This window comes from Salmo trutta, chromosome 10, assembly GCF_901001165.1.
Source record: "Salmo trutta chromosome 10, fSalTru1.1, whole genome shotgun sequence".
NCBI lineage: Eukaryota > Metazoa > Chordata > Actinopteri > Salmoniformes > Salmonidae > Salmo > Salmo trutta.
Window position 1 is genome coordinate 33,547,339 of NC_042966.1, and position 12,403 is coordinate 33,559,741.

Below are 12,403 nucleotides of genomic sequence, written 5' to 3' on the forward strand. Positions count from 1 at the left end.
CTAATCTAATTTACTTGTTGACAATATCCAGACATCCAATGATTAATGTTAAAAGTTCAAAGAAAGAGACAAGGAAAATACTTAACATCTTTATTTAAAAAGAGCTCTGAACATGTGATAAAGATGCATACACAGTATGCCTCAACATAATCTTTACAGTTCATATGTTACTACAGTTATTACTGTGTAATCACATAGGTATAAGGGTGTTCAAAAACGATTTTGAAAGTAGCTGATATGTTACACGTGCCATAAATCTAAATAAATGACAGGCTACCAGAAAGTAACATTTGCTGATCAGTATTCAAGAAGGCTTCTTTTGAGAGCTTCCTCCATCTCTGTGAAGATAAATTGGGGGGGCACAACAGGAAAAAAAATAATCAAATAATGTCAACTTAAATAAGAAATATAACTGTCGCAAAAACACAAGAGACTACCATCTCAAAACCATCCAAAAAGTGTTCATGCTGTTCTCTACACCAACTATCTGAATATCCCAGTGTGCATTAAACGTCACTATGATTTGATTAGACATACTCACACTAAGGTTATTCTTCAAGCATGTAACGCTGGTTAAAAAAAAGAAAGGTATCATCTTGTTTTTATTATGCTACATCTACATCACCAGATTGGGCAACCGCTTCAAACTCTTCAGAACCTTTCTGGCCATTCAAATAAGGCAGTATGCAATAGGGATTGGCTGATATATGATTCAATCGAATATCGTGAAGTTCAAGACGATATATTGTGATGTGCAAGACTATACTGTATTTGAACTTTACAAATCAACACTGTGCAGTTTTACCAGTTAGGCTCTATCAATATGTTGAAAATGATGTCTAAATGAATGAACTAAGCCTTATTTTTTTGCCACACAAAGATTATTTCATGAGAATGTGACTATAATACTATTAAAAAAAAAAGCGCTGTCTGGAATTACTTAGTCATTACCGGCGCAAAACAATTATCGGATATCGTGATATTTGGAGTAGCATATCGTAGAAGAGGTCTAACCTAAACATCTCCCAACTCTAACGTGTAAACTAAAATGGAGCTACTGAAAAGGTCCTCAAATAAACAAAGATAAGTAAAGGTGTTACACACCAATATCAAAGTCAGTTGGCTCTCTTGCTTCTTCTGCACTTAAAGCCAAGGCACGCTTCATTTCCTCAGATTCATCTGAAACACAATTGAAATGGACAAAAAAAAGAGAATCTCAGTTTTTTTAAAAAACAGAACTTTAGGAAACATTTCTAAGAAACCGTCTATAGCTATTTAATATGTATGGTAGATGTCATTCACCAAATCACTGAACAGACCAAAATACAAGAAACCTTCTATAGCTATTTTACATTTTAGTCATTTAGCAGACGCTCTTATCCAGAGCAACATAAAGGAGCAATTAGGGTTAAGTGCCTTGCTCAAGGGTACATCAACAGATTTTTCAGCTAGTCGGCTCAGGTATTCAAACCAGCGAACTTTCGGTTACTGGCCCAACGCTCTTAACCACTAGGCTAGCTGCAGCTATGTAATGTCTACTGTCGATGTCATTCACCAAATCACTGAACAGATCAGCAAACAAAAAATAATCACCTCTATGGGGTTCAGTGTCATCTCTGACCTCATCCAAGTTCACAGCGATGGCATGTTTCATATCTTCAAACTCCTCCACTATAAAATCAAAAATTAGAAATCAAATCAGTTTTCTAAAACCAGGAAGGTCAGTGCAGTGGAAATGAATCACGGAACACAGTCCAAACTCAAAGCAGACTTGCCATTCACTTCCGGTTTAATCTCCACAGCAGCCAGTGTCTTAACAGCGGAGGAAGCTGCTGCCTTCTCCGTACGACTCTCACCTCCATCTCTAGAGCTGGAGCAAGGCTCCAGAAAGCAGTGCTGGGAGTGGTAGTGGTTATGGAAACTGGGCACGTCGTTATGACTTTCCTGACAGGATCCACACACCACGTCAAATGTCTTCTCTAGCCCCAAGGCTTCGTGTTGAGAGTGGACATGAGTCTTAATCTGAGCAAAGGAGGCTACCTTGATGTCGCATGGTGCACATACAAAGCTGCATTTGTCTTCACTGGACAGCCGCTTCATGCATCGTGTGAAAGTAGCCTTCCTTTCGTCTTTGGCCTTTTCTGACGACATGCATGGACACAGACATTCACTGGTTGTTGCCAGTTGACTGGAGTTGTAGTTTTCAGCCTCAGTGGGTCTATCAACCTCAGGCACATCCATGAGGTAGTAGTCTTTACTGTGCAGGCTTCTATAGTGCTCCTGGAACTCCCCCTCAGTGTCATACTGCATGCTGTCACAGAGCCCGCAAAAGTAGCGTGTCACTATTTGGTTGCTGTGCTCGTTCACACAGTGCCTGCGTAATGTGTCCTCCTTGAAGAACTTCTGTGGGCAGTGGCCACAAGCAAACCTCTGGAAACTGTGGTTTCTCACATCTCTGCAGTGCTTGTGCACGGCTCGCTCCGAGTCAAAGATGTCCTCACACATTCTGCACAGCCACCTCTCGTCCTGTTTGGGGAGAAGTGTGGGAGTTGTAGTTCTAGCCCTGGGCTCAGGTCTGCCACTGGTGGAGGGTTTGGAATAGGGAATGGGAGCAGGCTCCTCGTCTGATACCTCTCTTTCCCTGAAGTAAGTGTGTCCACTGTGGGTCTCTGACACATGCAACAGGATGTCCTCGTGACGTGGCATGTCCACCTTGCACAGCCGGCAGTGGAATAGGAAGTTTGAGAGGTGGGCGCCGCCGTGAAAGCGGCTCATGTGCAGGCGAGTGATGGACGACTCACCCATATGCTTTCCACACACACCACATTGATGGAATATCTGATTGGCATCTAAAAGGTGCTTGCTAGCCATAGCCTCCTCTGAAAAGCGCTGGCCACATTCACAGAACCATGCCACTATCGAGACACTCGTTGAGGGCCCGGCACTGCCATTCAAAGTTCCCCCGCGTCTCTGGCGCTTGGCTGGGTATCCAACAGAATCACCTCTCTCCTTGTCCCTCTTCTGTGATGGGGCAACCGCAGCCCTCTTGGCGTGTTGGATTTCATAGAAATTGCTGTAGTGCAGAATCGCCCTTTCCATGGTGCTGTTGACCTCAGTAATGTGCTGACTCAATTCTTTGTGCCTTTCAACTTCACCTTGGGTGAGGAACAGTTTGCAACACACAGAGCACTGGCCCAGCACTTGCAGTTGTTTCATAACCTGCACCACTGTTTTCTCTGCCTCAGCCCTGGCACCGCCCTCTCTGCACTCCACACTGAGGGACAAGAATAACATTAACAAAATGACAAATAAGATGATTTATCCATATGAAGGAAGTGAGATGTTGAATATGTATGCCTGTTATTGATTTATTTTCTAATACACAGACAAACTGTGTATGAACAATATGTACCTACTGTTACGGATACGGGTATCCTGTGTATGTATCCTGTGTGTGTGTGTATTTCTTTTCTCTCCTTCTCTCCTCACAGGTGGCAATCATTCCCCAATCAGTCATCAATCAGTCAGTAATCAGTAGACACCTGCTTCTTTCCATTACCCTGTCACATCCCTTTCCCTTGGTTTAAAACCCCAGTGAGTTGTTTTCTCTGTGTTTCGATCTCCCTGTGTCAATCAATCTCTCTCTCTCTTTGTAAGCTAGATCTTTCTTTTGTTTTGCACCTACATGTCACATTTGTCCGGTACCTGTGAGTATTGTTTTGTTATAGTGTTTGACTGTTTGTTTGATGGTGGGAAAAGGGGGTACCAAGACAAGTCGCCCACGGGCATACACTACCCGTAGGAATACTTTGTCTAAGAACACTAGTTAGAACTGGGCGGACCACCCACTGTATTTTTGGTTAGTTAGCTCGCTGTTATCGAAGTAGGCTAGTCTAGCTTAGGGGTGTTTTTGGATTATTGTTTCTTTCCTTGGGTCCAGCTCAGCCCCTCTTCCCGCCCCTCTTTACCGTGTGTTTAAAAAATAAACCCTGAGAGTTTGACGTAAATTTAAGTTGTCTGTGGTTTTTGTTCTCACTGTTCCTTTTCACTATTATAATTTGGATGAGTTATGTTACGGGTCTCGTTTCCATCCACCCTAGACTGCAGGGCCAAAGGGATTCGTAACACCTACACTGTAATTATACCTGCCTATGTAACAACCATGTAATTGCATGTACACTAACGCCATACCGAGTTCAAAAGTACACATACAGATATATAAACTTACTTGAAGTGGGCCTGTGCTTCCATGTGTGAGTTAAGCCCCTTTCGGCATGTTGTGCATCTCACGCTGAATGAAACCTCCTTACATAAAGCAGTAAGACGATTCTTCGCATATCGTGGGATGGGAACTGGCAATGCTGTCCCTGTAGTTTCTTTTGTTCAGAAAGAGAACAAAATAGCTGGTTACATGTTTCAATAGAGCATACAAACTAATAGCAGTGTATTGGTTATGTTATCCTGTCCAAGCACTATTCATTCGCACAACCTATTCGCTCTACATGCAGATAACTAGTAATGCCACTAACAGCATAAAGAGAGTCCATATGCCGCTTATCTTTGCTCTTTCCGCCTAAATCCAATTTTCCTGAGCGGAATATTTAGTGTTGATGCAGATTCATATCCTTGTTTACATGATTGATGATACTTAGAGTGGGAGAGGCAGTTGAGGCTTACCACTCATGATGATGGACTGAGTGAAGTGTTTTTTGGCCGACATGTGATGGAGGCACATGTCCCTGGTGTAGAACAGGAAGTAGCAGGCAGGGCAGGCGAAGCAGACGATGGACTGGCAGGTCTGAATGTGGTCATGGTCTTCATTAGGTGAGGAGGACAGCTAAACAAAATAACAATTTCCCCACACAATGAAAATTAATATTTTTTTTTAGCTAGATTGAAATGTGTGTGCATTATCTGTGGTTGAAAACTTAAACAAGAATATTAAAGTATTCATTTTAATTTAATATTTTTTTAATCTTAAGAGACATAATAGTATGGCAACTACCCCCAAATAATTTATCTTCCTCATTGGTATTTAGTGCCACCAAGTGTATATCACAGCTAAATGCTGCTCTCTACTGCTTTGGTAGAGATGGACATCCAGTTCCTCCATCCAATAAGAAAAGCTGCTGCAGGAATGTGAAGTATTGTTACATTGTTTACATTTTTAACCTCCAATTTTAAAACAGGAAGACACTACTGTGTGAAGGTGGCCGGCCGGACGGACTACTTGTAGGTAAAAATCTACTTTATAGTTTGAAACGGCATTCAGAAATGTCCTTTTTCCCCTCATGGTACTTGATTCCTTTACGTTAGGAATATTGACAGGTAGAATTCTTGCATAGTGCACATTTGAATGACATGTGACTGAACACAATTGAAAGTGCTGTCATCTTCTAACAGCAGTTGATTTTACAGGCACAACCAACCATTGACTGCTGATGCACCCTCCAAGCCTCTTTGGTTTCAAAATGCAGACCACAGGCAACGCAAGCAAACAGCTCAGTTGGGCTTCCTTTCAGGTAGATGGTCGGATCACAAGGAGAGTGGTCAAACCTGCAAACACAAAGAAAAAAGTATTTCTCAAGGCAACTCATGGCTAAAATATAAGTTGGTTGTTTATTATGCATAATTGTTACAGAAATATAAATCTCATTATCTAACCTTTTCAAGTGACCTTCCAGGAGAGGCACGTTGTTATAAACCCGACCACAGTTGATCACTGGACAGGTATGTGTAGATGAGCTACTGGTAGGAAAGGGGACCTGTCTGCGTCTCCAGCTAGCTCCAGTATTGATGATACCAGGTTTCACACCTGGGAACAGACAATGGTAAGACTGAGATGCTGCTTTTCTAACAAATGAAGTTAAACTTTGTGTGTGCTAGTTGGGGCCGTTCATTAAATGTCTCGGAGTAAGTATGCTGATCACTTTAGATCCTAGATCAGCTTTCCTACGCTGAGACATTATATGAATACGGGTCCAGAACTCTAGTACAAGAGACATTACCTGGCATCTTTAACCACATGTCCACACAGCGCTTGGCATCATATGCATGTCCATTGGGACTAAATGCCAGTTCCTGCCGCCCATGAGCCTTTTGTGAGATTTGCTTCTCCTGAAATAATGCGAGCAGAGACAGGACCAATATGAAGAACTGTGCAGAGACAATAGCACCCATAAAAGACAAGTGCAGAACAAGCTTCAAATGGTTAATATGATTATCATACCAGCTTGAAGTGTCCTTACCTTGAAGGCTTTACACTTCTCTGCTCTTTCCTTTTTCTCCACAGCGACTTGCTGAGCCAGTCTGTCCAAAGTGGAGGTGACCTGAGCCTTCTGTCGCTCAATCTCATCTTCAATCTTTACAATAAAAAATAAAAAAGTGAACATTATATACTACTTACATAACAATAACATTTTACATTTCATTTTTGTTGTACTTTTACCCCATTTTCGTGATATCCAATTGGTTGTTACAGTCTTGTCCCATCGCTGCAACTCCACTACGGACTCGGGAGAGGCGAAGGTCGAGAGCCGTGCTTCCTCCGAAACACGACCCTGCCAAGCCACACTGCTTCTTGACACACTGCTCGCTTAACCCGGAAGCCAGCTGCACCAATATGTCGGGGGAAACACCGTCCAGCTGGCGACCGAAGTCAGCTTGCAGGCGCCCGGCCCGCCACAAGGAGTCGCTAGAGTGCGAAGGGACAAGGAAATCCCGACCGGCCAAACCCTGACCTAAAGGCCAGCTGTGACACGGCCTGGGATCGAACCCGGGCTGTTACTTTTTTAACTGGTCTTCCAACAACCTTTCCATATGTCATTACAGTTTGGATTTAATTTATTATATTTCACTTGACACACTCACTGTCTCTGCCATGGGTAAACTTTCATCGTCTTCGCCCTCACTCAGTAAATCAATACACTCCAGTACAGGTCTGAGTGGAGCCTCCTGAAACAAAATAGTTAAATGGATGAGACACTGTCTGACACTGTCTCTAATACACTGTTGACTCACTTAGACACTGTCTGATTTTTGTAGAAGAATACGGGACAGTTGTATAACAATGTGGGAACTGTAGTAGATTACCTAATCTGACTCAAACATCCAAGTTTGGGTCAATTTCAATTCAACTAATGTATAGGATGAAAATGTGTAGCCCTTTACACTTGTACCCCTATAAGGGTTGAAAATGGCAGATTTGGAAACTGATAAGCGCCTAAATTGGAACAGTTGCTGTAGAGTAACATGCTATAAATTACATCAGAGCTCAGGCTCTGCGCTTCATATGCGACAAGAAGTTGCCCCCATCCCTCCTCCATTTTTGCTTGTCTGAGTGAGGAAAATGCTGTAAATTAAAAGGACTCAATGTATTTTGAAAGATGAGACTGAGGATTATAATAAATACCACTTTGATGTCATACAAGCAAGCCAAACACCTGTGACTCCAAATGTGCACTTTACATTTCCATATAAAACTCATGTCATATACAGTGTCAACGTTTATGATCACTATGTTTGACGCCATGTCATCTAGTAAATGTACGTCATACCCTGGGTTGTTCTGAACAGAATTAGCCTGTTTGTCTATTGGAAAGAAAATTTGCCACGGAACCCGGCTATCGGCAAATGCGGCAAAAAGTACAGTACATATCAAATGCACATTAAAATCAACAGTGTAATTTTTGGATTCAGTCTTGTGTCAGGTGAACTGTTGTGTCCTGTCAACCAATGTCATTTTGTAATTTGGGTGAACTATCCCTTTAACCTTGAGGGTGGGGGGGGGGGGGTTAAAAAAAAGAATAAAAAGAAAGAATTATCACCTAATAGCAGGAACAGCATCATCTATATCAGGATGTAGATTGGGACCTAAAATGAACAACTTAAACTACTAATTGCTCTGCACAGGATTAAAAAAATATATGAATAAACATTGATTATATAAATATCAATAAATGTTAGAATCCCCTTTGGCAGTGATTACAGCTGTGTAAGTCTAAGAGCTTTGTGCACCTGGATTGTGCAACATTTGCCCATTATTATTTTCAAAATTCTTCAATCACTATCTTCTTGGTAAGCAACTCCAGTGTAGATTTGGTCTTGTGTTTTAGGTTATTGTCCTGCTGAAAGGCAAATTCATCTCCCAGTGTCTGGTGGAAAGCAGACAACCATGTTTTCCTGTAGGATTTTGCCTGTGCTTAGCTCTATTCCGTTTATTTTTTTATCCTGAAAAACTGCCCAATCTATAAAGATTACAAGCATACCCATAACATGATGCAGCAACCACTATGTTTGAAAATATGGAGAGTGGTACTCAGTGAGGTGTTGAGTTGAAATTGCCCCAAACATAACACTGTGTTCAGGACAATAAGTTAATTGCTTTGCAACATTTTTAGCAGTATTACTTAGTGCCTTGGATGCATGTTTTGGAATATTTTCATTTTGTACAGGCTTCCTTTGTTTCACTCTGTCAAATAGGTTAGTATTGCAGAGTAATTACAAAGTTGTTGAGCCATCCTCAGTTCTCCTATAACAGCCATTAAACTCTAACTGTTTTACAGTCACCATTGGCCTAGTAGTGAAATCCCTGAGCGGTTTCCTTCCTCTCCGGCAAGAGTTAGGAAGTACGCCTGTATCTTTGTAGTGACTAGGTGTATCGATACACCATCCAAAGTGCAATTAATAACTTCACCATGCTCAAAGGGATATATTTCTACCCATCTACCAATAGGTGCCCTTCTTTGCAAGGCATTGGAAAACCTCCCTGGTTTTTGTGGTTGAATATGTGTTTGAAATTCACTGCTCAACTGAAGGACCTTACACATACAGTGCCTTCGGAAAGTATTCAGACCCCTTGACTTTGTACATATTTTGTTACGTTACAGCCTTATTCTAACATTGTTGTTTTTTCCCCTCAATTTAATCAATCTACACACAATACCCCATAATGACAAAGCAAAAACAGGTTTTTAGAACATTTAGTTAATTTATTAAAAATAAAAACTGAAATATCACATTTACATAAGTTCTCAGACCCTTTATTCAGTACTTTGTTGAAGCACCTGTGGCAACGATTGCAGCCTCGAGTCTAAAGTATGACGCTACAAGCTTGGCACACCTGTATTTGGGGAGTTTCTCCCATTCTTCTCTGCAGATCCTCTCAAGCTCTGTCAGGTTGGATGGGGAGCATTGCTGTACAGCTATTTTTAGGTCTCTCCAGAGATGACCGATCGCGTTCCAAGTCTAGGCTCTGGCTGGGCCACTCAAGGACATTCAGAGACTGTCCCAAAGCCACTTGCATTATCTTGGCTGTGTGCTTAGGGTCATTGTCCTGTTGGAAGGTGAACCTACACCCCAGTCTGAGGTCCTGAGCGCTTTGGAGCAGGATTTCATCAAGGATCTCTCTGTACTTTTCTCCGTTCATCTTTCCCTCAATGCTGACTAGTTTTCAGTCCCTGCCGCTGAAAAACATCCCCACAGCATGATGCTGCCACCACCATGCTTCACCGTAGCCAGTTTTCCTCCAGATGTGACGCTTGACATTCAGGCCAGAGTTCAATCTTGGTTTCATCAGACCAGAGTCTTTAGGTGGCTTTTGGCAAACTCCAAGTGGGCTGTCATGTGCCTTCTACTAAGGAGTGGCTTCCGCCTGGCCACTCTACCATAAAGGCCTGATTGGTGGAGTGCTGCAGAGATGGTTGTCCTTCTGGAAGGTTCTCCCATCTCCACAGAGGAACTCTAGAGCTCTGTCAGAGTGACCATCGGATTCTTGTCCTTTCCAAATCATGTCCATTGAATTTACCACAGGTTGACTCAAATCAAGTTGTAGAAATGGATCAATGGAAACTGGATGCACCGGAGCTCAATGTCGAGTCTCATAGCAAAGGGTCTGAACACTTAAGTAAATAAGGTATTTCTGTTTTCGCTTTGTCATTATGGGGTAGTGTGTGTAGATTGCTGAGGAAAAACATTTATTTAATCAATTTTAGAATAAGGCTGTAACGTAACAAAATGTGGAAAAAGGTAAAGGTGTTGAATACTTTCCGAAGGCACTATAATTGTATGTGTGGGGTGCAGAGATTAGGTATTTATTTTAAAAACACGTGAAATACTATTATTGCACAGAGTGAGTCCATGCAACTTGTTTAGCAAATGTTTACTCCTGAACTTATGTACTGTAGACATGCCATAACAAAGGTGTTGAATACTTACTGACTCAAGACATTCCAGCTTTTCATTTTTTATTAATTTGTAAAAATGTCAAAGTGGAATAATGTTTTTTGACATTATGGGGTAGTGTGTAGGCAAAAACTCTACATTTAATTGATTTTAACATCTTAAATGTAAGTAAATGTAATCTATGTAATTCCCAAAAGTAACTTTATCATGGGAGGGCCAAAAACACCTTTCTGGTAAAAATAGTTATTAATTGCTGAGGTGTAGTGACTTTTGAGAACACAAGCTCAAGTACACAGTACAAAAAATGATAAAAATATGAAATATTTTATATTATGCATTTCCTTTTTCCCCAAAACTGTATGAATATGGCTTGAAATTACATTTTGTCTAAATATAGTATAATACATTTATAAAATGACTAACTATAAGATTCCACCTTCCTTCTAACTGTAAAATACATATTTGTATATTTAGAGTTAGAGAAAAGGTTTATATTTTCTGAAGATCTCTTGATTTATAAGCGAAAATGTTGGTCAGAACCAGTACCAGAACCACAGAAGTCGCCTAAACTGGGGACTTTACATCTAAAAGGTTTTGAAATTCTGGCTGTAACAACAAAATGTGTAAAGAGTCAAGAGGAATACTTTCTGAAAGCACTGGGTTGGGACTGGTGCGGGGGTCTTACTCATTGTTAGAAAAAAAAAGTTTGGTCCAAATCTGATTTTAGGTCCTATATATATATATATATATTAAATATTATATGAATCATATAAATTAAAAATTGACAATTTGGGTGCAATCAATAAACTTCATTTCTCAGAGATTATATTTCAACAAAAGAATGTTGCAGGAATGCTAGCTAATCTTATCTGTTTCTAACTACAGAAACGATTTCAGAACAATATCTGATGATGGTGGGTGTCATGGCTTGCTGAAATTAGATGGAACAACGCAATGACAACATAGTAGAGAAACCTTTGAACCTTTGTTTCTGCAAATGACAAATCACTTACTGACACAAACTCCACCTCATCTTCATCTTCTGCTCCAGTAGGGGAGGACATTGATTTTATCTGGAGTAAAAAAAACGACATAACAAACAGACAGCTCACCCAAATCGAATCCCACTGATAATCAACTAAACTTTGTCAACATCATTATCCTCATCCAGTTGTCAGTATGTCTGGCTGGGCTATGATGACCAATAAGTACATTGTAGCTATTAACATTGTAACAATCTTAAACATTATAGTTAGCTACAATTACAATGTCATAAATTGTTTGTTTTCATGCAAGGGTTTTCCAATTTGCCATCACGTGTGTTCAACACTAGCTAGCTAGGTAGCTAGCTATAATCCCTGCTACCACTAGTGTTATTAACTGCTCCAATTCAACACTTTTGCTGGCTAGTTAGCTAGCTAAACTAGCTGAAACATTGTCGAAGAAAACACAAGAACAAGGCAGCTTCCTTGGTCTAGCTAGCTAGCTAGCTAGCTAACGATAGTTAGCAGGTCGCAGTGCACAACAAGCAGTCTATACTTTGCAGACATTATAAACGTATTTATTAGGTAAAACCATTTAGCCACCCAAGTAGTTTGATAACTAGATAATTATCGTTAAAGTAAATTATGAAAATAAAAAGCACGAGCGGACACTCACCAAGAATCGTTTTCGTGCAAAAGGGACGTTGATTTTCTGCGGGTGTTGCTGGGATTTGGAGTTCTAAGGAAAAGCGCACGGCGGAGCCACATAGTTTCGCAGTGCTGCTGTCGCATTGGGGGAAAAACATAAAATTGTCGTGTCGACATTAATTAATTCATGAATTATAAAGGCAATTATTTTTCCGGGGGAAAAAAAAAATCACACTTTACTTTGGAGTCAGGTGGTCTATCAGACGCGTTTGTCTTTAATCCACGAAACCGATAAAGCTTAATTTTGACATAATTGTTATGTCAAAAACCTTTCCTCTGTGCTTTAGCCTAGCTTGGCATGGGCCTACTAACAATTCTCTATTATTAAGCAGAGTCATTTCATGACAATTAGGCCTGTTTTATTATAGTTTAGCCTTAGCCTATAAATAGCCTAGCATATTTAACACTACAGTATTTTAATGTATCATATATCAGAGACCAGGTTGATGATATAGATTGATCGTGATACTCAGTCCATATGCAGCATCTTTGCTGTGCCGAGCTCAGATGCCGATTCTCACTCCCCTTGC

At 40.7% G+C, this 12,403-nt stretch overlaps 1 protein-coding gene across 2 annotated transcripts; it reads right to left on the reverse strand.

Moving 5' to 3' along the window:
• Positions 1 to 76: 76 nt before the first annotated feature.
• znf451 (zinc finger protein 451) lies at positions 77 to 11,970 on the reverse strand. Of its 2 annotated transcripts, XM_029765355.1 has the most exons (14): positions 11,842 to 11,970; positions 11,196 to 11,255; positions 6,871 to 6,954; positions 6,249 to 6,362; positions 6,009 to 6,117; positions 5,665 to 5,815; positions 5,430 to 5,556; positions 4,678 to 4,837; positions 4,229 to 4,376; positions 1,776 to 3,274; positions 1,594 to 1,671; positions 1,105 to 1,179; positions 542 to 569; positions 77 to 338 (listed from the first exon to the last, which is right to left on the reverse strand). In XM_029765355.1, the coding sequence occupies exons 2-13, from the start codon at positions 11,244 to 11,246 to the stop codon at positions 556 to 558; spliced, it is 2,610 nt and encodes an 869-aa protein (XP_029621215.1). In that variant the 5' UTR covers positions 11,247 to 11,255; positions 11,842 to 11,970; the 3' UTR covers positions 77 to 338; positions 542 to 555. The 2 variants fall into 2 exon arrangements, with proteins under 2 accessions (XP_029621215.1, XP_029621214.1); XM_029765354.1 differs by lacking the exon at positions 542 to 569 and having other exon boundaries at positions 11,842 to 11,967.
• Positions 11,971 to 12,403: the final 433 nt, after the last annotated feature.